Source organism: Takifugu flavidus, chromosome 1 (assembly GCF_003711565.1).
Source record: "Takifugu flavidus isolate HTHZ2018 chromosome 1, ASM371156v2, whole genome shotgun sequence".
Taxonomy (NCBI): domain Eukaryota; kingdom Metazoa; phylum Chordata; class Actinopteri; order Tetraodontiformes; family Tetraodontidae; genus Takifugu; species Takifugu flavidus.
The window spans coordinates 21,762,083-21,788,827 of NC_079520.1; the positions used below are offsets into that span (position 1 = coordinate 21,762,083).

At 44.8% G+C, this 26,745-nt stretch overlaps 2 protein-coding genes and 1 long non-coding RNA gene across 3 annotated transcripts in view; 1 reads left to right on the top strand and 2 right to left on the bottom strand.

Moving 5' to 3' along the window:
* Positions 1-26,745, bottom strand: part of reep3b (receptor accessory protein 3b) — a 269,693-nt gene that overhangs the window by 171,900 nt on the left and 71,048 nt on the right. The gene's annotated exons all lie outside the window — the stretch shown is intronic.
* LOC130539435 (uncharacterized) overlaps positions 1-26,745 on the top strand; it is a 92,213-nt gene that overhangs the window by 8,186 nt on the left and 57,282 nt on the right. The window lies entirely within an intron of this gene.
* On the bottom strand, positions 7,373-9,490 carry LOC130539321 (39S ribosomal protein L27, mitochondrial-like). Its single transcript, XM_057057591.1, has 4 exons — positions 9,332-9,490; positions 8,300-8,434; positions 7,946-8,013; positions 7,373-7,867 (listed from the first exon to the last, which is right to left on the bottom strand). Exons 1-4 carry the CDS (start codon positions 9,363-9,365, stop codon positions 7,661-7,663), a joined length of 444 nt encoding a protein of 147 aa, XP_056913571.1. The 5' UTR covers positions 9,366-9,490; the 3' UTR covers positions 7,373-7,660.

Below are 26,745 nucleotides of genomic sequence, written 5' to 3' on the forward strand. Positions count from 1 at the left end.
GGTTGTGAAAGTAGAACTGCCATACATGACAGGTGTCGTGCAGTTGATAGGAAGCTGATCTTACTTTGCAAAAGCAAAACAGAAACTGCATGAGGCACTAAAAGTGCTAACTCATGATAGAGAATTACGTTTGCTGATGCTTTTACAGCTTCAGATGCCGCAACAACAGCTCTTGCACAGATTGGCAGCGCTCTCGCCACAGGGTCTAATCTTTGAGAATAATATGCTATAGGTTTCCACTGATCTCCATGCTGTTGCATCAATACAGAAGTCATATATTCTCCTTTACAATCTACTGTTTGTCTAAATGACTTAGAATAATCAGGAAATGCTTTTCAGTACAGAAAGTTTCAGTACTTTAGTAGTATCTGTTTTATTGTGCTGAATGCTTCATTTGCTTCTGGCGTCCATTTAATCTTGTCCTGCATTGACATTTGCTCTGTGTATATTAATGCATGTAAAGGAGCCACCTTTTTAGCATAGTCACAGATCCATGATCTACAAAAATTTATCATACCTAAAAATGGCATCATTTGTTTCTTTGTCACTGGTTTATGTCACAGCTGCGGGCAATCATGCCCGTAAGCCGCCTCGCCCCGCACACCTGTTGTGCATCAGGACACTAATGAGCACTCTTCTTAATCCCCGGAGGCACACCTGCTCCCTGCCAGATTGTTATTCGTTCCTGATGACTTTCCAGCGTATTCCTGTTTGCCTGCCTGCCCGGTTCCGACCTTGCCTTTTCCTGACCATTCTGTTTAGCCTGCTCCCCCGTAAACGCTGTCTGCCTTCTGCCCGATCTCGACCTTGCTTGTCCCCGACTATTCTGTTCTGCTCGCTCCCTGGAGAATCCTGTCTCTTGTCTGTGTCCGACAATAAAGCGGTGTTCAGCCAGACTCGTGTGTCGCATTTGGGTTCTTATCTGGTTCCTGACATTACGATCTGGCCAGTAATGAACCCAGCGCACAACCTGTCCCCGCTGGACTGACTGGAACGGATTAAGGGAATCATTCAGCAGCACGAGGAGGCGGCGGCAGCTGCCGCCGCGGAGACGAGACGCGCTGCGGAGGCGAACGAGCGGGCGCTCGTGGAGCTTTCCGATCTGCTCAGCCAACTGTCAGCGCGCCTCCAACTGGCGGTGCCTCCCGCTTCTTCCGTACCTGCATCAGCTCCTCTAATTCTGCAGCAGGGCCCCGAACCTCGGGTTGGCGAACCCGAGCGCTACGAGGGTAATCCGGAGTCCTGCGACGCCTTAGTGGTGAATTGCTCCCTGCTGTTTTCTCTGCAGCCCCGCACGTTCACTACTGAGGCAGCCAAGGTAGCGTACACCATCACACATCTCACAGGACGGGCATGGCTCTGGGGAACGGCCGAGTGGGAGCGTCAATCGGAGGCCTGCTCCACTTTCTCCGCTTTTGCTTCCGAGCTCCAGAAGGTGTTCGGCAGCGGAACTCCCGGTCCTCTGCAGGACGTTGACTGCTGGCGCTCCGCCAGGGAGAGAGGTCTGTATTGGATTACTCTATTGACTTTCGCACCCTGGCCAGCCAGAGCCAGTGGAGCCCTGCCGCATTAGTGGACACTTTCCTGCACGGATTAGCAGCCCACATTAAGGACGCAATGGTGGCCTACGATGTCCCCAGCTCGCTGGATGGGGCCATTGACTTAGCAACCCGGGTGGACCTGAGGGTTCAGGATCGTCTGCGGGAGCTCCGTGGCGACACTTCGTGGAGGCAGGCGAGCTATCGACGGGAGTTCCTCCTCAGCCTGCAGCATCTTCCAGGGAGGAGGAACCCATGCAGCTTGGCCGCATGTCGCTCACAGGGGAGGAGCGCAGGCAGCGGCATCAGTTCAACCTGTGCCTCTACTGTGGTGGATTAGGACATTTCGTGGCGACCTGTCCAGTAAAAGCCCAGACTCACCAGTAACTGGGGGAATACTGGTGAGTCCTATTTCTGCTTCCCCTCGACAACACCGTATTTCACTCCAGGCTCGCTTCTTACTTCCCGGGGGACCATAGGACCTAGCTGCCCTCATTGATTCTGGTGCTGACACCTGCTTGATCGGCAGAGAGGTGGTTCGGCAGCTGGGCCTTGGATACAAACCACTGAACCTCTGTCATCCCAGCCCAAGCGTTGGATGGGCATGACCTGGGGAACATCTGTCACCGGGTCTGTCCGGGTCTGTCCCGCTGCTGAAGGGCAACCATCGGGAGGAAATACACTTTCACATCCTGGAGGGAGCGCACTTTCCCTTGGTCCTGGGCTACCCGTGGTGCCGCCGTCACAACCCGCAACTCGACTGGGAGACAGGGGAGATCCTGGGGTGGGGAGCTGAGCGTCATCGGTCCTGCCTGGCGCCGGCGCCTGACGTCACGCCCCCGGATCTAGGCCGGGGTTCCAGAGCAGTACCACGACCTCGCCGAAGTGTTCAGCAAGGTCTGGGCGACCTCCCTTCCACTGCACTGACCGTACAACTGTGCGATTGACCTCCTCCCAGGCACCACACCACCCAAGGGAAGACTCTACTCCCTCTCTGAACCAGACTAAAAGGCCATCGAGGAGTACATCTCCAGTTCTCTGTCTGCCAGGCTGATCCGGCCGTCCTCCTCTCCCGCAGGTGCGGGGTTCTTCTTTGTGGCAAAAAAAGATTGTTGCCTCTGCCTTTGAACTGCTCCAGGGGGCCACTGTCTTCACAAAATTGGATTTACGGAACGCCTACCACTTGGTTCGCATACAGCAGTTCTGCAACGGCTATTGGACAATCAGCTGTTTGTAAAAGCTGAGAAGTGCCAGTTTCACGCCCCATCAGTGTCCTTCGTTGGATTCATCATTGCGCCGGGGAGCATCCAGATGGACCCAGGGAAGGTCTCGGTGGTCGTGGACTGGCCGCGCCCCGAGTCCCGCAAGCAGCTGCAGTGACTCCTGGGGTTCGCTCATTTCTACCGGCGCTTTCGTCGTATTATAGCTCCACTGCAGGGCCACTCACGGCGCTTACCAGCACCAAGACGGGTTTGCTTGGACCCCAGAGGCGGACGCAGCATTCCGGGAGCTCAAGAGGCAGTTCGCGACTGCCCCCATCCTGCAACTGCCAGACCCTAACCACCAGTTTGTGGTCGAAGTGGACGCCTCTGACACGGGGGTGGGAGCGGTGCTGTCCCAGAGGGCTCAGGAGGACCAGAAGCTGCACCCGTGTGCGTTCTTCTCCCGCCACTTGACGCCAGCGGAAAGGAATTACGACGTGGGAAATCGGGAGCTGCTTGCCATCAAGTTGGCACTGGAGGAATGGCGGCACTGGCTGGAGGGTGCTACGCTGCCTTTCATCGTGTGGACAGACCACCGCAGCCTGGAATACATTCGAACAGCCAAGAGGCTGAACTCCCGGCAGGCTCGGTGGTCACTGTTTTTCCACTCGGTTTGACTTTACCCTTTCCTACCGCCCAGGGTCCCGCAACGGCAAGGCAGACGCCCTCTCTCGACAGTTCGCTCTCCCCGTGTATCGTGGCAGCAGTAACCTGGGGAATCGAGGAGAGAGTCTGGAGGGCGGCTGCCAATCAACCTGGACCTAGCACCTGCCCCAACGACTGGCTCTTTGTTCCTGACTCTCTCTCTCAGGGCAGAGGTCCTGGAGTGGGCTCACGCGTCTTGGCTGGCCTGCCACCCTGGATCTGGGTCTGTTGAAGCAGAGGTTGAAGCAGGAGTTTGTCAGCGCCTGTCCCATCTGCAACCAGCAGAAACAACCACGGCGAGCACCTGCCGGGCTACTGCAACCTCTGCCGGTTCCGCGTCGACCCTGGACACACATCGCCCTGGACTTCGTCACCGGGCTGCCCCAGTCCGCGGGGAACACTGTCATTCTGACCATCATCGACAGATTCAACAAAATGACTCACTTCGTGCCCCTGCCTAAGCTGTCGTCGGCAAACTTGCCCAACTTGTGATCCAGCACGTCTTTCGGCTTCACGGCCTACCGGAGAGTGTGGTGTCAGACAGGGGCCCTCAGTTTGCCTCTGTCTTCTGGAAAGAATTCTGCGGGCACCTTGGAGCCACCGCCAGTCAGGATTCCACCCGCAGACCAACGGCCAGACGGAAAGGATTAACCAGGACCTGGAGATGGCCCTCCGGTGCATGGCGACACGGGACCCGGCCACATGGTCGACCTTTCTGGGCTGGGTCGAGTATGCCCACAACTCCCTGATCAGTTCGGCAACGGGAATGTCGCCGTTCCAGTGTGTTTTTGGATATCAACCCCCTCTGTTCCCGGCTCAAGCAGGCGAAGCATCTTGTCCCTCTGCAGCAGCTTATGCCCGCCGCTGTAGGCAGACGTGGGCCAGGCTCGGGCCAATCTTCTGAGGGCGGGCGCCCGGTACGAGCCAGCGGCCAACCGGCACCGGACCCCAGATACAGAGTGGGACAACACGTTTGGCTATCTACGTGGGACCTGCCTCTTCGGGGTGATTCCAGGAAGATGGCCCCGTTTTTCGTGGGTCCGTTCCCCATCGTCAGAGTCATCAGCCCGGCGGCAGTCAGACTCCAGCTTCCCCGGTCAATGCGCGTGCACCCCACCTTCCACGTTTCTAGGATTAAGCCTGCCCACGAGAGCCCCTTGGTCCCGGATCACCCTGCCCCACCTCCCCCGCTGTGAGTGGATGGGGGCCCGGCATACAGTCAGTCGGCTCCTGCGCTCCAGACCCCGCGGCAGGGGTCTCCAATACCTGGCTGAGTGGGAGGGTTATGGACCTGAGGAGAGGTCCTGGGTACCGGCACGTCACATCCTGGACAAGGCGCTAATTCGGGACTTCCACACAGACACCCGGATCAGCCTTCACGACCCAGGAGAGTAGGTCGTGCCAGACCTCAGAGGCCAGAAAACAAGGACCGTGGGTTGGAGTCGTCAGGGTCACAGGAGTTCTGACCCCCTCCCCACCCACCCTTCCCCAGGAGGGCGACCCTGGACTTTGCTTGGGGACGTTGGGGGCCGTCCCTTGAGGGGGGGGCTCTGTCACAGCTGCGGGCAATCATGCCCGTGAGCCGCCTCGCCCCGCACACCTGTTGTGCATCAGGACACTAATGAGCACTCTTCTTAATCCCCGGAGGCACACCTGCTCCCTGCCAGATCGTTATTCGTTCCTAATGACTTTCCAGCGTATTCCTGTTTGCCTGCCTGCCCGGTTCCGACCTTGCCTGTTCCTGACCATTCTGTTTAGCCTGCTCCCCCGTAAACTCTGTCTGCCTTCTGCCCAATCTCGACCTTGCTTGTCCCCGACTATTCTGTTCTGCTCGCTCCCCGGAGGATCCTGTCTGTTGTCTGTGTCTGACAATAAAGTGGTGTTCAGCCAGACTCGTGTGTCGCATTTGGGTTCTTATCTGGTTCCTGACAGGTTTAGGTGCATTCGTGATTACCTGCTTCCTGTCTAGGAGGATCTCTCTTCCTTCAGCAGTCAGACTGTGTCCTAAATAGGTTACTTGTTTTACTAACCGCAACTTCTTCTTACTCCCTTTGCGTCCTTGATCTCCTAAGAATTCTAGGAGTGCCATTGTATCTATCCAAAAGTGTTCTTCTGTATCTGACACTAGCAATATGTCATCCACATACAAGAGGATCTGACTTCCTTTTGGTGTATTCAATTTTGACATGCAGGATGACATTACTTGTGAAAATATGGTTGGACTTTCACAGTAACATTGTAGCAATCTAGTCCAAGTATATTGTTTACCTTGGAAAGTAAATGCAAACCAAAACTGACTGTCTGGGTGCACTGGAATCGAAAAGAACATATTACTAATGTCTATTACAGAAAAGAACTTTCCATCTGATCTTATATCATTTAAAAGTGTAGATGGATCTGGAACTATGGGTGCTCTCTGAATTACTGTGGCATTTACTGCTTGCAGATCTTGCACTGGTGGAGCTTTGTTAACTGGAAGCAATGGTGTATTTACAGGTGAGTCATTGCTTTCTCTGACTCCAGCTTTCAGTAGTGACTGTGAGACCGGTTTTATCCCCTCCTGTGCATCAGGTTTCAGGGAATATTGTCTCTGATGAGACCTATAATCACTCTTTAGTTTGATTTTAACTGGTTCTGCACCTTTTAATCAATCCTACATTTGCAGGTCCTGACCACAATTTAGGAGAGAGTGAACTTAGCTTCTCTCCCTCTTTTTCTGTTAGCAAAAACAAACCTCATGTCTGTTCATGCTCAACACTGAGATGTTGCGAGGGAGTAAAAGCCACTCGTTGTTTCAGTGTGACCTTCCACACTCTGTATCTGCTGTTGTACCATCTGTCGGGACCCTCATCTTTGCAATCAATCAAGGCTGACCACATTCTTGCTTGATGTCCTAATTGTTTCCGCATACCATCTTTTGGCTTAGCAACTGATATGTGTGTGTGACTGAGCCTGGAAGGTGATACAAAGCTGTTGCTGATGATGGCAGGCAACTTACCATTATCACTGCAGTTTCATCATGAACATAGACATCTTGTGCCACACCCGTAACTGTCTTTGGTAGCTGAGCAAACTTCTTGTCATACTTTGGATCTGGCATTCCTCCATAATGCATGGTTACATACAGTGTAGGTGGATCGTGGCATTCAGCTGTGTCTAACACAAGCTCACATATTTTATCTTTTACAAATCTGACAAAATTTGCTGGACCGGCATTTTCTACGACATCTAAGGTCCAATAGGGTACTGGCTCATCCAGGCCTTCCAACACGTTTACTTCTGTAGTCATGTGCTGGATTTTAATTTGTCCTTTCTTCCCTGTTAAATAAAGCAGTGGTCCCTGACAAGTTGGGAAGCTGTCTGCCAAATTCCGCAGATCGACAGTCTTCTCCAAACTGGACCTATGTCAAGGTTTCTTCGGGTTCACCCACATCAGAACAGCTACAACCTCACCATTTTCATGACCCAAATGGGGGTTCTCTGCTATACCTGCTGGGACTCCAGCCTCAGCTTGAGCCAGCACGATGTTGAAAAGATAGTTCATGTATTTGTCACTTCCGGGCTGGCCTTCCTCTGTAATTATAAGATTGGGCTTTAAAACTTTCCTCTTTGTAAAAGCTTGTGTGTAGTTCTAATCACACTATCTAATCACACTTTCCTCACAAACTGTCACTGCAGGCCACCATAAAAGCTCAGAGAAACATTCTGCACCAGTCAGTAGTTGGCGAGGGGATGGGGCATAAAAGCTGTTTTGTTGTAAGAATATTGCGTTTTTGCTCAGAATCACTGATGACACCTTTAATGCCAGGTTTACGCATATGTGAGGTGACTGACCAGTGAAATGAATTTATTTTATTCTTAATAACCTATAAGAATCAGTGAAAGAGCAGAGAGAATACAAAAAAATTAACAAAAGAATTTCCTTAATTAGTGCTAATAGGGCCTTTTATTGAACCGTAGTACAGTCAAGATGAAAGGTGCTCGTCAGCAGATACAACAATAACAACAAAATCAAATATTTGTTATAGCTATTACATTACTGGAAAAAACAATGTAACTGCATTTTTGACTATTACAATTTTCATTCACTAAAGCCAGAGGGTCTGGCATTATATATATGCTTTGAGCCTCTCTTTCTAAACAATGATTCATTGGATTTCACACAGTCAACAACTAATCCTTCTGATTACTGATCCCAGTCCAATTAAATGCATCTTAAATCTTATCCACAAGTCTAAATTTTTCATCCTGTTTGACTGGCAAAACACTGATGAAGGTCTTGTAGAGCACACTTCCTTTAGGCAGCTTGGTTATTACCTCTGTGGCCTTAAGGCTGCGTGGTGGTGGAATGTATACCTCCTTGGTGAATTTGACGTAACCATCCTCAAGGGCAAAGAGGGTATTGTTTGTTCCCATTCCCACCTACAAGTAGGGATGTATGATGACAACATTAGTAGTATTACTCTCTTCAATATGTCAGACAGAGCCAGTGCTACCTACATGAGCTCCTGGGTGGTATCTCAACAGCCTCTGTGTTGCAAGGATGTTCCCAGCATGGACAAAGTTACCTTTAGCAAATTAAAAGACAGACTGTGTAGTCATTATGAATTCAGGAAAGATGCAAGGTAGGACAATTCAGTGTTTTCAGTGATTTCTGACTCAAGTGACAGGATACATTCAGTGTCACAATTTTCTTAATCAAGAACTCTCTGTCACCATGAGTACTCAAATATCACCAACACTTCCAAAAGGTCATAGAATATTTCAATATACTTCTGATACAGAGGAGTAATTCAGCTCAGAGCACAACTACTGTATTACATGCAAATAAAGAAAGTAGTTAGAACTAGTTACCATCCTGTTTTTTGAAACCATATCTCCTTCCTGGACTCTGTCCTCCTAGGTTTTTACTGCTTCCACCAGCCTTTTTTGAGGCAAACCTCAGAGAGTTTGGAAAAAAAGACTGAGCAGGCACAAAGAGACCTAAAACTGATAGCACAGTGAGAAAATGATGAGTAAACAAAACTTCTTACCTTTCTTAACTGTTAGGTTTCAGAAAAAAAAAATCTGAAAATTAAGAAATCACACACGCATTAATAATTATATTAATTCAAAGCAGGCCCTCAAATGTGACCAGGAGTCAAGAAAAAAGTTAAATTTAGGCTCTCTTGTATGTGTGTATATATCTATATATATATATATCTAGATATATATATATATATAGATATAGATATATATATATATATATATATATAGATAGATAGATATCTAGATATATATATATATATATATATATATCTATATATATATATATATATATATATATATTATATATATATATAGACAGTCTGTCTTTTAATATATATATATATCTAGATATATATATATATATATATATCTAGATATATATATATATATATCACTATCTCTTCAATGGAAAAATAAGTCAAAATAATAGTTACCATAGCATACAATAGACTTCTACCTCCATCAATATTGAAAACTATCTTTACCGCGGTGCAGACAAGGACTGTAGTCGAAATCGGAATCAAAGGATTTTAAATAAACGGCCTCACCATGGGATTGGTTTACTTAATGGGATTAATTACTTTAATCCCATTAAGTAAACCATTTCTGACCGAGTCACACTTTAGAAATCACTGAGAGGCAGCATTTGACGTTAAGAAATTGAATATTTATGAGGTCACAGTTAATCAATTCTAGTGATGGCATTACCTTTGGGCTTTTTGTCATTTGTTGTGAGAACATTGGGTCTAATTTGTTAAGAAATGAATAGATAGATAGATAGATAGATAGATAGATAGATAGATAGATAGATAGATAAAAACAAAAACTCCATGAGCTAGTAGTAGTAATAAGTAATACCTCGTCCTGACTTCAACACCACGGGCGCCGCCATGTTGAACTCTTCTTCCGTTCCTTCTTCTTCGGCTGTTTCCGAAACCACCCCCTATATAGTGCACTCAATAGTGTGGACGCCATTTTGAAATAGTGTCCGAATTGTAGTGAGCATTGCTGTACCCTATGTAGTGCACTCAATGTATCCCACAATGCACTGCGAAAAGTAGTGTACAACCGATGCACCCAACTCGGTAATATATCCCATCAGCCTTTACGGTATCACGTGATAATCTGTCAATGGCGAGTAAACGAGGAGAGATTAAATGTATGTATTATTATGTTATTATTATTATTATATGCTATTTGTTTCACATATCTTACAAGAGCGTAAAATTCTTTCACTTTAGCGGAACATTGCTGCCTCCATTTTAAATATGTTTTTGCCTTTATTTATTTATGCGCGACTATAAGCATTTTATTAGATTACGTACCGCTTTAATTCTACCTTGCTAGAGTCGGTGCATTTCAAATGCAAATTTAAGGTACTGTAGGAGTGATATTAATATAACGCAGACTGATGGCTTGAATTGATTTCTTAAGGGAGTGATGATGACATTAGTAAGATGATCCGATGCCGGATGGAGAAGGACCACCTCTTCTCCGGGAAGAGGTTTTCTGCTGCAGCAGGATGGGAGTGGGTGGTGGCAAAATGTTATTAAGGACTGTATTTTATTGCTGAAACTTGGAATCTGGTGTGATCACAATCCAGAAACTAAACTGATGGACTTCTGCAATTTGTTTATGTCCTTGTTCCAATTTGTAGAGTTGTGCTGAGGGAAATTGGCCTGAATGAAATGCTGACTCCAGCACGAGCAGCAAAAAAGTGGGAGAACCTTAAAAAAACCTACAAGGTTTGTAATAATTGCTTTAAATTTAGTCTAAATGTAACAGACTAATAATTATAGGAAATGTTGCATTACTGTTTGAATTATTTACTTATTCCCTATTTGTAGGAGCTTCAGAGACCACCGTCAGGATCTGGCACTGAATCTGGGGAGGTCACTGCTGACAAGTGGAAATAGTTCCCTCTCGTGGATGAGGCAATAGGTGGCAGGCCCATGATTTGGCCCCCATGCCTCATTGCCTCAGCCTGGGGGGAGAGCCATTCCTTTTCTGAGTCAGGCTCCCCATATTCAGTCCCAGATAGACCTGATGGAGAGTCAGGGACAGAGGAGGAGGAACCAGGGCCAGCACAACGCAAGTGCCAGCGGTGCGATAGAGTCCTGGAGCTGCTGGAGAGGGCCGAGGAAAGGGCAACAAGAGAGGAATCCAGGGAGGAGACACTTGTAAATCTATTACAGAAACTGGTCAATAAAATGTAAAAAAGAATATATTAAATTGTTTAAATCAAGTTAACTTCCATCAAAGATTGCTTTCTTCGTATCATATGGTTGATAACAAATGCTTTATTCAAAGTTTAAATTGATACAGTTTTTGATTTTGAAAAGAAAACTATTTACATAAACACACACACACATAAAGAAATTGCATTTATCCTATTGGGATTTTTTAATAACTATTTACAAAAATGGAACACAAAAATGATTCAAATTAAGAGGAACCAGCTAGGTTCAACAGACATCATGCTCCAAAACGCTGGATTATGAAGACCAGTCCTAAATGTGATCATGGTCTTGGAGAGCTGGGTTGGTGCTGACAGGGCAGCAGCGAGTCTGTTCCGAATTTGCTCTCCACATTGTAGGTCTGGCTGCATTTGACCAATATCATCTGACCCAAGTGCCTCTTCTGAGGGTTCCATGCTGTCACCATTCCGCAAGCACACATTGTGCAGAATGGTACAGCATGCAATGAAAATTGTCCTTCGGAGTAGTCTGGGCGGGATCGCAGCAAAAGAATATTAAAGATAATGAAAACTAGTTCTGGAGCCATTTTGTGATGTAAAATTCCTTTATTACTTATATATATATATACTTGAGAATGTACCATCATGTCATGGTGCGAAAATGTCACTGGACACTAATTATTTTAGATAATAAGGAAGTGTTATGTTATTATTGACATTAATATTTTAATCGATTATTATTATATAAAGATAATAATAGGGTAAAATATTGCATTTTCAAAGAAACGACCGCTGAATGTGTTTGGGTATGTTTCGGATGGGTTAAAATAATTAAATGCACCTGGCCACTTTTCCCGGCGACCGGTTCGTTATTATTATGCGACAACATTACGTCACTTTACGTGCGCCGTAGTGTCCGAAAGCTAACATTGAATTGAGTGCGCTACGTAGTCCACTCAATCCATGTCCCCCATGTAGTGAGTAGTGAATAGGGAACGAGTGTGTGGTTTCGGAAACAGCCTGAGAGAGATAGAGGAATTGTGCAAAAGCGCTGTTTTCCTTATTCTATCCCTGTGTGTGTGAGTGTGAGAGAGAGAGAGTGAATGCTGGTGAATATAGTTTGATTTAGTGTGGTGTTTCGTGGATATATATTAGTTTAGCGAGTGAGTGTGTGTGGCGGCCGGGTTGAATAGAAATCATGGAGTGAAAGTGTGAGCGGGGCTCCGTGCACAGTGTGGAGGAGGTGGCTCTGGCTGTGGGCCAAAAAAATCGGCCACGAACAGGTGAATATGTTGGTGGAGAGGTGGATCACCGTGGGCGGACAGTTTGTCCAGGTGACTCCGCTGACGCAGCCGGCGGCGAGGACACTGAAATGTATCCTTTTGTATTTACTGTGTGTATAATAGTTTATGTGATTGGGATTTGGTCGGATCATACAGCTTTAAAAACTGTTCGTAATTATTGTTGTAGTTTAGCTTGCCAACTTTGTTTTTAAAGGCGATTATAAACATTGTAATTTTTTCTCATTTCTTTATATTGATTTGTTTTTTGGGTTGTTTTTGTGCATCCGAAAAACATCATTTAGTGGCTTTGCCTCATGGGGACCCAAAAACACACCTTTTCACCTGTAAGGTTGGTTTCAAATAGACGACATTTTTGTTTTAATGTGATATACATGGCATTGCCAAATTTATTTATTTATTTGACAGATTTGTGCTTTTTATTTTCCTTCAGTCAAGGTGTTTCATCTATCACCAGGATATTCCTTTAGCATTATGTTCCCCAATTAGAGGTAGATTTAAAAGCAGTATGAAGATTGTAGGAAGATAACTCTTACTGGCCAGCACCTGATATTTAAACGATTTAGATACATTGTTTGAATTTGCCTTTTCTTATTTATCTATCAATTGCAGTAACAATTTATTATCACTAGATGTCGCTAAAGCTTTAACTATTGTTATTAGAGATTGCGAGGTACAATATAATCTTGCCAGTCATGAAATAATAAAACAATGATGTAGCCACATGTACAATAAATACATGATCTATCTTGATTGCTGTAATAATGCCTTCTTTATTGTCATGTTTGAAATGACAACCTACCTAGACTTTGTTACATGTAACATTTGTGTATCATTTTCTTTTAAAAAACATACAATAAAGCAACAATACATGTACTCATTATTAGGGTTTGCAGCACTCTTCTTTTAATGATTGTTTTTTAAATGAATATGTGCTGCTCTAATTTTTAAGGGCCAATGTTTTTAAGTAAGACTCCTGATCACATCTTGAGCTCTTCTTACAATGCCTGTGTTAAAAGGTTTGCTGTGGTGAACTGTGAGCCCAAACTAACCACAGAAGTTTTCAAAATGAATCTAATCTAAAGCCTGGAAAATCAATATTGAGCACCAGTTAGCTGTTCAGTTTTACTCCTCCATAAAAGCACACATACCAATAAAGAGATCTGATGAATTGGTCCTCTTTCAGCTTTGCCGTGGTGTTTACGATTAAATGAGCCGTCATTTAGAGATGACCTGAAGTTATCAGAGTAGAAACAGAGATAAATTGGACTATAACAAATCCATAACCAATATTTCCACACCACTGGATCTGTCACTATATGAACAATAAACATCATATGTGTGGGGTTTGCTTTTTTATTTTTTAGATTTGTTTTGGAAGAGTTTATGTCTATTAAGATGAATGTTTGTTTTTTTTAATTTCGTAGCTTTGGTAATGTTATATTTCAAAACAAAACAAAACATGAATTAATATTCTAATTAATAATTTGTTTACTATTTGTAATCTAATTGCAATACACAATATCAGTTACCTAATCAGTTTTATGTCCCCCTATTTTTACATCTAAATAATTCCAAAATTGAAATGTTATCATGTTTCGTTTCTTTTGTGTTTCTATTGTGGGTTCCCTCCTCCTCCTGTTAGGTGCACTATATCCTTAAAAAAAATTACTTTAGTGACAATCATTATGACACAAAATTAGTTTAACAAATTCATTGTGACAGACCAAATCCATATGAGACCAAAAAAAAGGCATTCAGTTAATGATGCTGATTGTATCATGAATTATTTTAAGGTATTTTCAGAAAAAAAAGGCTAAAACTTCAGTATGTAATGTAATCAATTAAAGAATAAAATAATTGTAATATATAACTCTATATAGACCTATTTTGTGGGGACTTGTTTACAATACGGGCATTAGTTATATTTCAGCGTAAAGTAGATGTGTTTGTTTTAAAATAGCCATTAACAAAAATCATTTATTTGGTAATGTTGCTGATTTTCATTTGTTTGCTGTTATGTAACATCCTCAGCTGCTCCCACCTGTTAGTCTGAATGCTCAAACCAAAGATAATGATGATGAACTCAGTCATCTTAGGAATGCCACACAGGAACCAGGATAACTCCACTTTTTCACAGCTTACAAAGACCTGTGCAGGACTCTGACTGTCTGTCCACTCCACCATTCTCTCATATGTCATCCATCCATCTATCCGCCAGGGCATGGCAGACAGACATGAGCCACCATCACGCTGAATCTTTCCCAATGAGCACCCCTCCCAAACCTGTCCTTGGGCCCAGTGAGAGCCTGTAGTGTCACCAACCTAATTCCAGTTGTAGACAAAGTGAAGAGAGCAGGAGCTGTCCCATCAGTCTCCATTATGGGACAGCAGTGCAACAACACTGTCATGTTCCTGTGGTAGTCCAGGGGAGATGCTGTCTCATACATCATCAGAACAAAGGGACTGACTGGGGGTGCAGAGAGTGGAGGGTGGGCTTTCCTGCCCCTGAGATACACACACACACGCACATTCAAATACAATATAACCTCTTCCTTCAGAATGGAAAACCATTCCCCTGATATAGATAAATGTTCAAATGAGAATTCTGATATATTTTTTCGAAATACAAATCAGTTCAAGGCAAGATGGAAGGCTGGTACTATGGGGAGGTGCCAAAACACCTTTAGAGCATTGCCGACGTTCTCTTGAGCAAGTTCGCAATCCTCCAAATGCTCACATAGGACCAGTGAGCTGGTTACTATCCTGCTTTTGCCCGTATGCAGCTGGGATAGGCATCAGCACTCTCCTTGTGACCCCCCAAGTGATATAATGGTCAGGAAAAAGAGAGAAAAAGTCATCACAAATTGTACTGAAGTGAAATTTCTGTTAATTTATAGAAACCATATGGAGCAGTATTTTCATTTGAATACACGTTAAAGGACAAAAAAAAGTACAACCATTTAAAAGTTTAATATAAATGTATTAAGATTTGTTAATGAGCAGAATATAGTCCATGTAATTAATTTATCACCCAATTACTCAGTTTATCCTCTCTGTCATATGCTAATAGGTCATATAGTATTAGCATAATTAAAATTACTAATTAACTGATGTATCATGACTTTTTGTTGTGAATCATTTAGCATGGCCTGGATGAATGGTTGCTGGATGTGAAAATTTGAAAATTACCATGTCTTTACGGTAGATTAGCTCCCTTTCACAGGAAAAAATGACAGGGCACATCTGCAAACTGATTTGGATTCATTTCCATTGAACAATCCCATTTAGTTACTCTCTCCCACAACAAGCAACCTGTTGTTTATAACAAGTGTGTTGAGTCTTTGTCTCAAGTTACTAAATATGTTTCGGAGATAGTTCCAAAGTCATAATAAATGTTAAAAAATCTACAGAACATATAGCTATGAAAGAACATATATTGTGATCTTGAACTATATCAAAAGGGTGTTAAAGTCTGAAAAAATCAGTGGTCAAGACTGAAAGCTCAGACCCTGTAAGTTTATAAAAAAGGTATATTATTGCTAAAACAGAGCTACAGCAGCAGTGAAGAATGAACTGGTTCCACCTCATTGTTTAACCTCTAAGCCCTGACTGATACAGACTGACCTGCTTTATCATCATTCTGAGCTGCAGTAATGTGTGTAAAGTGTGATGTGATCATTTCAAAGATCTGTCTGAGCAGGCACAGACCTATGCAAAACAGGAAGGGACACATTGCATCTAATTTCTAAATGATATGTCAACCCATTTTAATAGGATGCCTTACAAAAGCTTCTTGCCAGTATGTCATAAAAATTTCTGCATTACATTTAGAAGCGTAATTAAGTGTGTGTGTGTGTGTGTGTGTGTGTGTGTGTGTGGTGTGTGTGTGTGTGTGTGTGTGTGTGTGTGTGTGTGTGCGCGCGCACGCGCGCGCCAGCCACAATCCCCAATATCATTTCATAATCTCTTGACAACAACTGGACCATCACCAGATGTACTGACTGTGGGAACATACAGGGCCTCCAATGAGCCCTTAAACTCCTTCAGTCCTATATATTTTTCTGAGGCGTCGTCACTAATTCAGAAATCCAAGACCACCACGTGCCTTTTAGATCCCATCCCAACACACCTGTTGAAGGATGTTTTGATGATAGGCAGATCTATCCCGGACCAGATCAATCAATCAATCAATTTTTATTTATAGCATATATTTTATAGCATCTTTTGAGGAGAGGAGAGGAGAGGAGAGCAGAGGAGAGGAGAGCAGAGGTAGAGGAGAGAATAGACACACATAGTCCACAGAGTACATACAGAAATACATTATATTTAGTAAAGTAGGCTGCCGGTAGGGTCAGGTTGAGTGGGTCACCGGGGTCGGAGGTCAGTATGCAGCTCTGAAGGTGGCAATACCTGTAGATGAATACAGAAGGGGGGGGGGGGGGGCAGAAAAACTACACAAGAAATAACATCACTAGTCTACGTGATGAGGAGGAGAGGAGAGGAGAGGAGAGGAGAGGAGAGGAGAGGAGAGGAGAGGAGAGGAGAGGAGAGGAGAGAGGAGAGGAGACCATTTCCCAGTGGGGTGACAGAGGCCTGTCAGGTGATCATGTTTCTGGACCCCGGCAGCCTTGGCCTATAGAAGCATAACTAAAATGTTAACCTAATGATTAGATGACCCCCTAAGTATGATAATTTGTCTGTCTAGGATAGTAACTGGAACTACAGAATTAGTGACAATAAGCTTTTTCAAAGAGGTAGGTTTTAAGTCTAATCTTAAAAGTAGAGATGGAGTCAGCCTCCCATACCTGGAAATGGAGCTGTTTCAGCAGGGGGGGGGCTGGTGGCTAAATGCTCGGCCCCCCATTCTACCCCTAGAGACTCTAGGGACCACAAGTAGACCAGCATTCTGAGAGCGATGCGGTCTATTTAGATGATAAGGTGTCACTAGCTCCTCCAGGTAGGATGGAGCTAGGCCTGAGGACCTTGTATGTCAGAAGAAGGATTTTAAAAGTTATTCTAAATTTGACAGGCAGCCAATGAAGAGGCACCAGCACAGGAGTAATGTGATCACTTTTGTCAATACCTGTCAGAACTCTGGCTGCAGCATTTTGGATCACCTGGAGGCTTATTAAAGAGGTGTTTGGACACCCTGATAATAAAGAATTACAATAGTCCAGCCTGGAAGTAACAAATGCATAGACTAACTTTTCAACAACACGAGTAGCTTCCTGATCTTTGCGATGATCTTTGGAATGATCTTCGAGACCAATGTTCCCTTTAAGCTGCGCGCTTGTGCAATCGCGCACTGCTTGCACATACTCAGCGCACAAGAAAATCTATGCAGCGCACAAAATAAAATTCAACAGAAACGTATTAATTAAGATCTAATTTTAGAATTGATATAATCTAGTTAATTAGACCAGTAATATTGTTTTCTGTACCATTTCGCAACGTAACTCAATGAGCGACAGGTGTCCAGCCAATAATCCGATACAGTTCACTTACGCTACGCAGCCAATCAGCATTGACAGTGTTTGCGTATGTGCCCTGCCTTTACTCGCTGTGCAGGTTAGCTAGCTAACAGCAGTGCAGCGGATCTAAGAGACGCAAATGCTAATCCCTTATCATGGCGAAACGAATGGGCAGAGCCACATCCACTCATCAAGCCAAAGTAAAAAAGAAATGCGGTTCTTTTAAGATGGGATGTCTGTCGGAGTATGTGCAAATAGAAGAACAAGCGGTGAAACTGAGTGAGATTTTTTCCTTTTCCAGGACTCTCACATATAACATAGTACACATCTCATGAACAACAAGATTTTTGTCTTTTCCATTTTATGTGCTGCTGTCATTTGATTATTTTAATAAGCCATGTAACTTGCTATGATCCAAGGTATTGAACAAGCCTGATACTGGGGCATGGCCCTCTGATGTTGCTCACAGTGGTCCTCAGTGTGCTCAGGGAACTTGTGTGTCTGCTCAGACACATGAAAAATTAGAGGGTACATTGTTTGAGACTATTTTAATGTGTGAGTTGAAGGAGAGATTTTGTTAAAACAATTCTCCTAGATTCCTCATAGATAGACTAGATGTTAATGAGATACCATCTAGAGTGATCATGTGATCTAATCTATCCCTGAGAGGTTCAGGACCAAACACCATGACCTCAGTTTTTCCAGAGTTAAGGAGGAGGAAGTCTGAAGACATCCAAGACTTTATGTCTTTAAGACAGGTCTGGAGCGTCGCTAACTGCTCTGTCTCCTCTGGTTTCATGGATAGATATAGCTGAGTGTCATCAGCATAACAATGAAAATTTATCCCATGCTGCCGAATAATGTTTCCTTAGGAAAGCATGTACAAGGTAAAAAGGATTGGTCCAAGTACGGAACCTTATGGAACTCCATGGCTAACCCTACTGTATGAGGAGGGAATGCCATGGATATGAGCAAACTGGTATGTATCAGATAAATATGATCTAAACCAGTCTGCTGTCCCTTTAATCCCAATCACATGTTCCAATCTATGTAACAGGATTCTGTGATCAACTGTATCAAAAGCAGCACTAAGGTCCAGCAGAACCAGCATAGAAACCAGTCCATGATCTGTAGCTATAAGAAGATCATTAGTAACTCTAATAAGGGCTGTTACTGTGCTCTGATGAGCTCTAAAGCCTGACTGAAACATCTAAAACAGGCTGTTTCTCTGCAGGTGGTGGAGTCACCACAACCTTCTCCAGAATTTTAGAGATAAAAGGAAGGTTGGATATCGGCCTATAATTTGCTAGTATGTCCGGATCCAGTGATGGTTTTTTAAGCAATGGCTTAATCACTGCCACCTTGTAGGACCGGGGTACATAACCTGTCACTAAAGAACAATTGATCTCTCCCTGCCCTCCTCTCCTCTCCTCTCCTCTCCTCTCCTCTCCTCTCCTCTCCTCTCCTCTCCTCTCCTCTCCTCTCCTCTCCCCTCCTGCCGGCCATCAGCAGGAGGGTCCCCCTACATGAGCCTGGTCCTGCTCAAGGTTTCTTCCTGTTAAAGGGGAGTTTTTCCTTGCCACTGTTGTTTGTTTGGGGTTAGGCTGTGGGATTTTGTAAAGCACCTAGAAACAATTTTGATTGTAAAAGACGCTATATAAATAAAGATTGATTGATAAATTGATATGATAACATTAGGGAACAGTTTAACACTAGAAGTCCCAGCATTTTTCTGTCTACGTAGAAGACCCACACAGAGGCCATTTGGCCTGACCACTTTTCCCGAATACACTAATCACTCATTTTGTTATGGTAATGAGGCTGTTAGTGGCAGTGTGTGGGGTGAGGGGGTCACACCTTACAGAGAATGAGGAATAAAAACACATTCACTCAGAACTGAAGAAGCCTTCTGGATAGAAGGCGAAATGTCTTCAAGGGAAGAAACCCAGTCCAGTTGACAGAGAAAACTACAATGATACAATGACCGGCGCTGGCCAGTAGCAGTGTTCTATAACATGATAGATATGGCAGCACTGAATGCACACGTGCTCTATCAGTTATGCACCGGGAGGCAGGAGAGACGGGTGGATTTCCTGCTGGAGCTTGCAAGAGAGTTGGCTCAAACCCACTTGGGTAAGAAAAAGACCCTAAAGGAACAATTATTTCGGCAACAACCCTCCACACCACAACTAGGAAAAAGAGCCAAGTGTCAGGCTAAAATTAAATGTAGGGACAATAATGCAACTGTGCGCTGTGTTGACTGCTTCCGATTTACATGTGGGAAATGTCGAAAGGAGCAATGGCAGTGCCAGGATTGTGAGTGACTGCTCAAATGTATTTCACTCATAATGCATGGTTTTTCATTCTTTGTAAATATGCTTGGGTTTCTTTTTCTTTTTTACTATTTTTAGCACAAAAATAACAATTACTTCTGCAACAACCCTCCACACCAAAACTGGGAAAAAGTTGCTTTTTCATTCTTTGTAAATATGTTTTGTTTTTTTTAACAATAAATGTCAGTGTGTTGATCCCTTCCTTCCTGTTGATCCTTTCCACTGCATACAGCTCATAGTCCAGTTTAAGTCTTTATGGCTATGTTCACTGAGGTATTTATCCATCTCACAACTAAAGCTTGCTCTCAAAAGAACCTCCTGAGCTGTAAGGTATGTCCCCTCCCCCACACAGGTTCAAGTGGCTCCGGCCGTGTGCCACTAACAGCCACATTTCCATAACAAAATGAGTGTCCACAGGGGGGACTTGGGGCCAATTGGCCGTCTTGTGGGTTTTCTAGGTAAAAAGGCCAAATGGCCGCTCTCTGGGACTTCTAGTGTTAAACAAAAACTTCTGTTGGGTTACATTGTTTAAAACTGAAATTAAAATGCTGATTCCAAAATTGCAGTCAGTTTTTTTCTAGCATGTTAAGATTTTTTCTCCGCAGCTTACTCTCCAGAGCAAAGCAAAATTCCACTGATTAGCTGTAAGACTTGTCAGCTGATTATGACTGGACGTAGCAACTTGTTTGTGCAATTGAGACAGTGCCGTGAGAGGTGTGTGCAGCTCCCAATAGATCAGTACTATTCTCAATACCTTTTTCAATATTTTGAACTATAGGATATCCTATACTTCAAAAACCTGATAGAGAAAAACTAAGATCAGTTTTGGACTCCTGCCCAAAAAAGTTCTCATATGTAATAGCATATGTCAGACCTAACTCAACAGAAATTGTGTTACCCAGTCTAATGGATGTTAAGTAACAAACACATGGTCTATTGACCAACCTCCTTACTGCAGTGGAGGGGTTCCTGTGCCCCTATGATTCTGAGAGCGAGGTTGTCCAAGACTAAAGTTTTTTGGTTCACCAATCAATCATGAAGACAATACAATCAAGGTTGTTTACGTCGTGCAGATTAAAGGGGACCCACTCTAGAGACAGGCCTGGGGGTTGGGGCACGCAGGCAGCACCTGGTGGTCAGGTCTGTGCCTAAGGGACCCAGCTGCACACAGCCTGAAATGGGGATGTCGGGCAGCAGTTGTGGCAGGGGCTTCTTGATGACCCAATAATCAGGTTAAATCTTTGGCTATAGGGACATGGAATATCAGCTCGCTGGGAGGAAGGAGCATGAGGCTGTACAGGAGGTTGAAAACTACCAGCTAGAGATAGTCGGGGTCACCTCCAGGCACAGCATGGGCTCTAGAACCCAGCTCCTTGAGAGGGGCTGGAGTCTCCACTACTCTGGAGTTGCTCAGGAGCAGTGGTGGTGGGCTGGTGTAAGCTTAGTTATTGCTCCCCAGTTCAGGTGCCATGTGTTGGAGTTTGCTCCAGTGAACAAGAGGGTCATTTTCCTGTGCCTTCAGGTCGAGGATTGATTGGTTGTGTCTATGGGCCAAACAGCAGCACAGCGTACCTGGCCTTTTTGGAGCTTTGAGCTGTGGACGCAAGGTCTCCAATGGCAGTCGTGGCAGCAAATCTTGAACCTGCTAGTGGACACTGGAAGTAAGGGATGCTGTCAAGCTGAAGAAGGAGTTCTATGTTTGCCCATAGAACTCCCCAAACAGTAGAGGTTGGGCTTTACTGCCAGGCCAAGCAGGCTTCAGCACGAGCTGTCTGGCAGGCAAAAACTGGAGTCTGGGAGGGTTTTCGGTTAAGCCGGTCAGCCTCAAGAAAATTCTGGCAAATTGTTCAGGAAGCAATTTGCCGGACGGTGGAAGGAACAATTCGAGGAGCTCCTTTACATATCTCGTTGGCACACCTTCCACTAAGGAACTAGAGCCTGGGGACTCTGAGGAGGTCTTTGCCATCACACAAGCCTCTTGGATACGCCTCTGCAACATTGTGTGGCAGTGCCAGAGACCAGAGGGCATGTTCCAACTATAGGGTGATCACACTCCTCAACCTGGAGGAGAAGTGAATGTGGGTGATAGTCAAACCTTGGAATCAGGAGGAACAATCTGGTTTTTATCCCAGCTGTGGAACACTGAACAAGCTCTATACCCTCGACAGGGTGCTTGAGGATTCATGGGAGTTTGCCCAACCGGTCCACATGTGTTTTGTGGATCTGGAAAAGGTATTCAACCGTGTCCCTCGAGGTATTCTGTGGGGGGTGCTCCATGAGTATGGGGTCCAAGACCCTCTGTTAAGGGCCATTCAGTCTCTCCACCACTGGAGCAGGAGCTTGGTTCGCATTACCGGCAGTAAATCAGACCTGTTTCCGGTGCACGTCAACTTTGGCAGGGCTGTTCTTTGTCAACAGTTCTTTACACAATCATTATGGACAAAATTTCTAGGCATAGCCAGGTGCCAGAGAGAGTACGATTTGGGAATCAGAGGATTTCATCCTTGCTGTTTGCATATAATGTTGACCAGAACTTCCAGCATGTACTAGGGCGGTTGGCTTCCGAGTGCAAAGCAGCTGAGATCAATCAATCAATCAATCTTTATTTATATAGCGTCTTATACAATCAAAATTGTTTCAAGGCGCTTTCCAGAATCCCAGGGCCTGACCCCAGACAAGCAACAGTGGCAAGGAAAAACTCCCCTTTAACAGGAAGAAACCTTGAGCAGGACCAGGCTCATGTAGGGGGACCCTCCTGCTGATGGCCGGCTGGGTAAGGAGAGAGGAGAAGGGGGAGGACAGGTAGAGGATAGGATAGGTAGGAGAGGAGACGGGTAGAGGAGAGGAGAAGTAGAGTGGAGGGGAGGTAGAGGAGAGGAGAAGGAGGAGGAGGGGAAAGAGGAGAGGAAAGAAGAGGAGAGGAGAGGAAAGGAGAAGGAGGGGGAGAGGAGAGGAGAGGAGAGGAGAGGAGAGGAGAGGCACAGAGCACAGAAACACACACAAAAAATATGATGCACAATCACTTCAGCGGGGCCGGAGGTCATTATGCAGCTCCGAGGGCGGCGATACCTGTAAATAAATAGGGGGGGGGGGAGAAGCAGAAAAACTACACAAGAATCAGCATAACTAGTCTGCTTGATGAGGAGAGGAAAGGAGAGGAAACCATGACCCAGTGGAGTGACAGAGGCCTGCCAGGTGATCATGTTTCCGGACCCCGGCAGCCTTGGCCTATAACAGCATAACTAAGATGTGACCTAACGATTAGACGACCCCCTAGGTATGATAATTTGTCTGTCTAGGATAGTAACTGGAACTACTGAATTAGTAACAATAAGCTTTTTCAAAGAGGTAGGTTTTGAGTCTGATCTTAAAAGTAGCGATGGAGTCAGCCTCCCGTACCTGGACAGGGAGATGGTTCCATAGCAGGGGGGCCTGGTAGCTAAATGCTCGGCCCCCCATTCTACTCCTGGAAACTCTGGGAACCACAAGTAGACCAGCATTCTGAGAGCGGAGCGGTCTATTGGGCTGGTAAGGTATCACTAGCTCCTCCAGGTAGGATAGAGCTAGGCCTGTGAGGACCTTGTAGGTCAAAAGAAGGGTTTTAAAAATTATTCTAAATTTAACGGGCAGCCAATAAAGCGACGCCAGTACAGGAGTAATGTGATCTCTTTTGTCAATACCTGTCAGAACTCTGGCTGCAGCATTTTGGATCAACTGGAGGGTTCTTAAAGAGTTGTTTGGACACCCTGATAATAAAGAATTACAATAATCCAGCCTAGAAGTAACAAAAGCATGAATGAACTTTTCAGCATCATGCCGCGTCAGTAGCTTCCTAATCTTTGTGATGTTCCTTGGGTGAAAAAAGGCACTTCTAGAGACTAATTTAATGTGTGAGTTTTGATCAAAAGTTACTCCTAGATTCCTCACAGAGAGACTAGATGTTAATGAGATACCATCTAGAGTGATCATGTGATCTGATCTATCCCTGAGAGGTTCAGGACCAAACACCATGACCTCAGTTTTTCCTGGGTTAAGGAGGAGGAAATCTGAAGACATCCAGGACTTTATGTCTTTAAGACAGGTCTGGAGCTTCACTAACTTCTGTCTCCTCGGGTTTCATGGATAAATAGAGCTGAGTGTCATCAGCATAACAATGAAAATTTATCCCATGCTGCCGAATAATGTTCCCAAAGGGAAGCATGTACAATGTGAAGAGGATTGGTCCAAGTACAGAACCTTGAGGAACTCCATGGCTAACCCTACTGTATGAGGAGGGAACACCATGGACATGGGCAAACTGGTATCTGTCAGATAAGTATGATCTAAACCAGTCTAGTGCTGTCCCTTTAATCCCAATCACATGTTCCAGTCTCTGTAACAGGATGCTGTGGTCAACTGTATCAAAAGCAGCACTGAGGTCCAGCAGAACCAGCATAGAGACCAGTCCATGATCGGAAGCTATGAGAAGATCATTAGTAACTTTAAGAAGTGCTGTTTCTGTGCTGTGGTGAGCTCTAAAGCCTGACTGAAACATCTCAAACAGGCTGTTCCTCTGCAGGTGATCCAGTAACTGAGTCACCACCACCTTCTCTAGAACTTTAGAGATAAAAGGAAGGTTGGATATTGGCCTATAATTTGCTAAGACATCGGGATCCAGTGATGGTTTTTTAAGCAACGGCTTAATCACTGCCACCTTGTAGGACCGGGGTACATAACCTGACACTAAAGAACCATTGATCTGGTCCAGGATAGAACTGCCTATCAATGGTAAAACATCCTTCAACAGGTGTGTTGGGATGGGATCTAAAAGACACGTGGTGGTCTTGGATTTCTGAATTAGCGATGACGCCTCAGAAAAATATATAGGGCTGAAGGAGCTTAAGGGCTCGTTGGAGACCCTGTATGTTCCCACAGTCGGCACATCTGGTGATGGTCCAGTTGTTGGGATGGCCTGGTTAGCTTTCTCTCTGATAGCTAGAACTTTATCAGTGAAGAAGCTCATGAAGTCTTCACCACTAAGGGAAGAAGGGATACGTGGATCTAAAACACTGTGACTCTTGGTTAATTTGGCCACTGTGCTGAAAAGAAACCTGGGGTTGTTCTTATTTTCCTCAATCAAAGAAGAAAAATAAGCTGTTCTAGCCTTGCGAAGGGCCTTTTTGTAAACTAATAGACAGTCTTTCCAGGCTACATGGTAGCTGTCTATTTTACAAGAATGCCACTTCCTTTCCAGTCTTCGCACTTTCTGCTTGAGGGTCCTGATATGTGAATTATACCAGGGGGGGCAGAGATAAAAGATTGAGATGAGAATTAGCACCTCCAAATCCAAGGCCAGTTTGCCCTCTCCATGTTGGTGGAGAAGTCCTGCCTTAGGTGGAAGGGTTCAGGTATTTCGGGGTCTTGTTCATGAGTTGGGGAAAGATGGAGCGTGAGATTGACAGTCAGATCGGTGCAGCCTCTGCAGTTATGCAGTTGGTGTACCAGACCATTATGGTAGAGAGCTCAGTCACAAGACGGTGCTTTCGATTTACCGGTCAGTCTAGGCTCTCACTCTCACCTATGGCCATGAAATTTGGGTAATGACCAAAAGGACAAGATCGTGGATACAAGCAGCCAAAATGAGTTTTCCTCCGCAGGGTGGCTGGGTGCACCCTTAGAGGTACAATGAGAAGCTCAGTCACTCAGGAGGACCTGTCTTAAAGACATAAAGTCCTGGATGTCTTCAAATTTCCTCCTCCTTAACCCAGGAAAAACTGAGGTCATGGTGTTTGGTCCTGAACCTCTCAGGGATAGATTAGATCATATGATCACTCTAGATGGTATCTCATTAACATCTAGTCTCTCTGTGAGGAATCTAGGAGTAACTTTTGATCAAAACTCACACATTAAATTAGTCTCTAGAAGTGCCTTTTTTCACCCAAGGAACATCACAAAGATTAGGAAGCTACTGACGCGGCATGATGCTGAAAAGTTCATTCATGCTTTTGTTACTTCTAGGCTGGATTATTGTAATTCTTTATTATCAGGGTGTCCAAACAACTCTTTAAGAACCCTCCAGTTGATCCAAAATGCTGCAGCCAGAGTTCTGACAGGTATTGACAAAAGAGATCACATAACTCCTGTAATGGCGTCGCTTCATTGGCTGCCCATTAAATTTAGAATAATTTTTAAAACCCTTCTTTTGACCTACAAGGTCCTCAGAGGCCTAGCTCCATCCTACCTGGAGGAGCTAGTGATACCTTACCAGCCCAATAGACCGCTCCGCTCTCAGAATGCTGGTCTACTTGTGGTTCCCAGAGTTTCTAGGAGTAGAATGGGGGGCCGAGCATTTAGCTACCAGGCCCCCCTGCTATGGAACCAGCTCCCTGTCCAGGTACGGGAGGCTGACTCTATCGTTACTTTTAAGATCAGACTTAAAACCTACCTCTTTGAAAAAGCTTATTGTTACTAATTCTGTCATTCCAGTTACTATCATAGATAGACAAATTATCATACTTAGGGGGTGGTCTAATCATTAGGTCACATCTTAGCTATGCTGTTATAGGCCAAGGCTGCCGGGGTCCGGAAACATGATCACCTGACAGGCCTCTGGGTCATGGTTTCCTCTCCTCCCTCCTCTCCTCTTCCTCTCCTCTCCTCTCCTCTCCTCTCCTTTCGTCCTCCTCATCAAGCAGACTAGTTATGCTGATTCCTGTGTAGTTTTTCTGCTTCTCTCCCCCCCCCATTCATTTACAAGTATCGCCGCCTTCGGAGCTGCATGATGACCCCGGCCCCGCTGACCCGTTGTATAGTGTATTTTTGTGTGTGTTTCTGTGCTCTGTGCCTCTCCTCTCCTCTCCCTCTCCTTCTCCTCTCCTTTCCTCTCCCCTCCTTCTCCTTCTTCTCTTCTTTCTCTTCTCTTCTCTTCTCTTCTCTTCTCTTCTCTTCTCTTCTCTTCTCTTCTCTGGGTGAGACGTGTGAGAGCGGA

Coding starts and splice junctions, on each gene's coding strand:
- LOC130539321 (XM_057057591.1), bottom strand. CDS start 9,365: ATGGCGGCGCCCGTGGTGTTGAAGTCAGGACGAG. Junction 8,435..9,331: donor GGTGTTGAAGTCAGGACGAG/GTATTACTTATT, acceptor CTGTGCTATCAG/TTTTAGGTCTCTTTGTGCCT. Junction 7,868..7,945: donor GATACCACCCAGGAGCTCAT/GTAGGTAGCACT, acceptor CCCTACTTGTAG/GTGGGAATGGGAACAAACAA.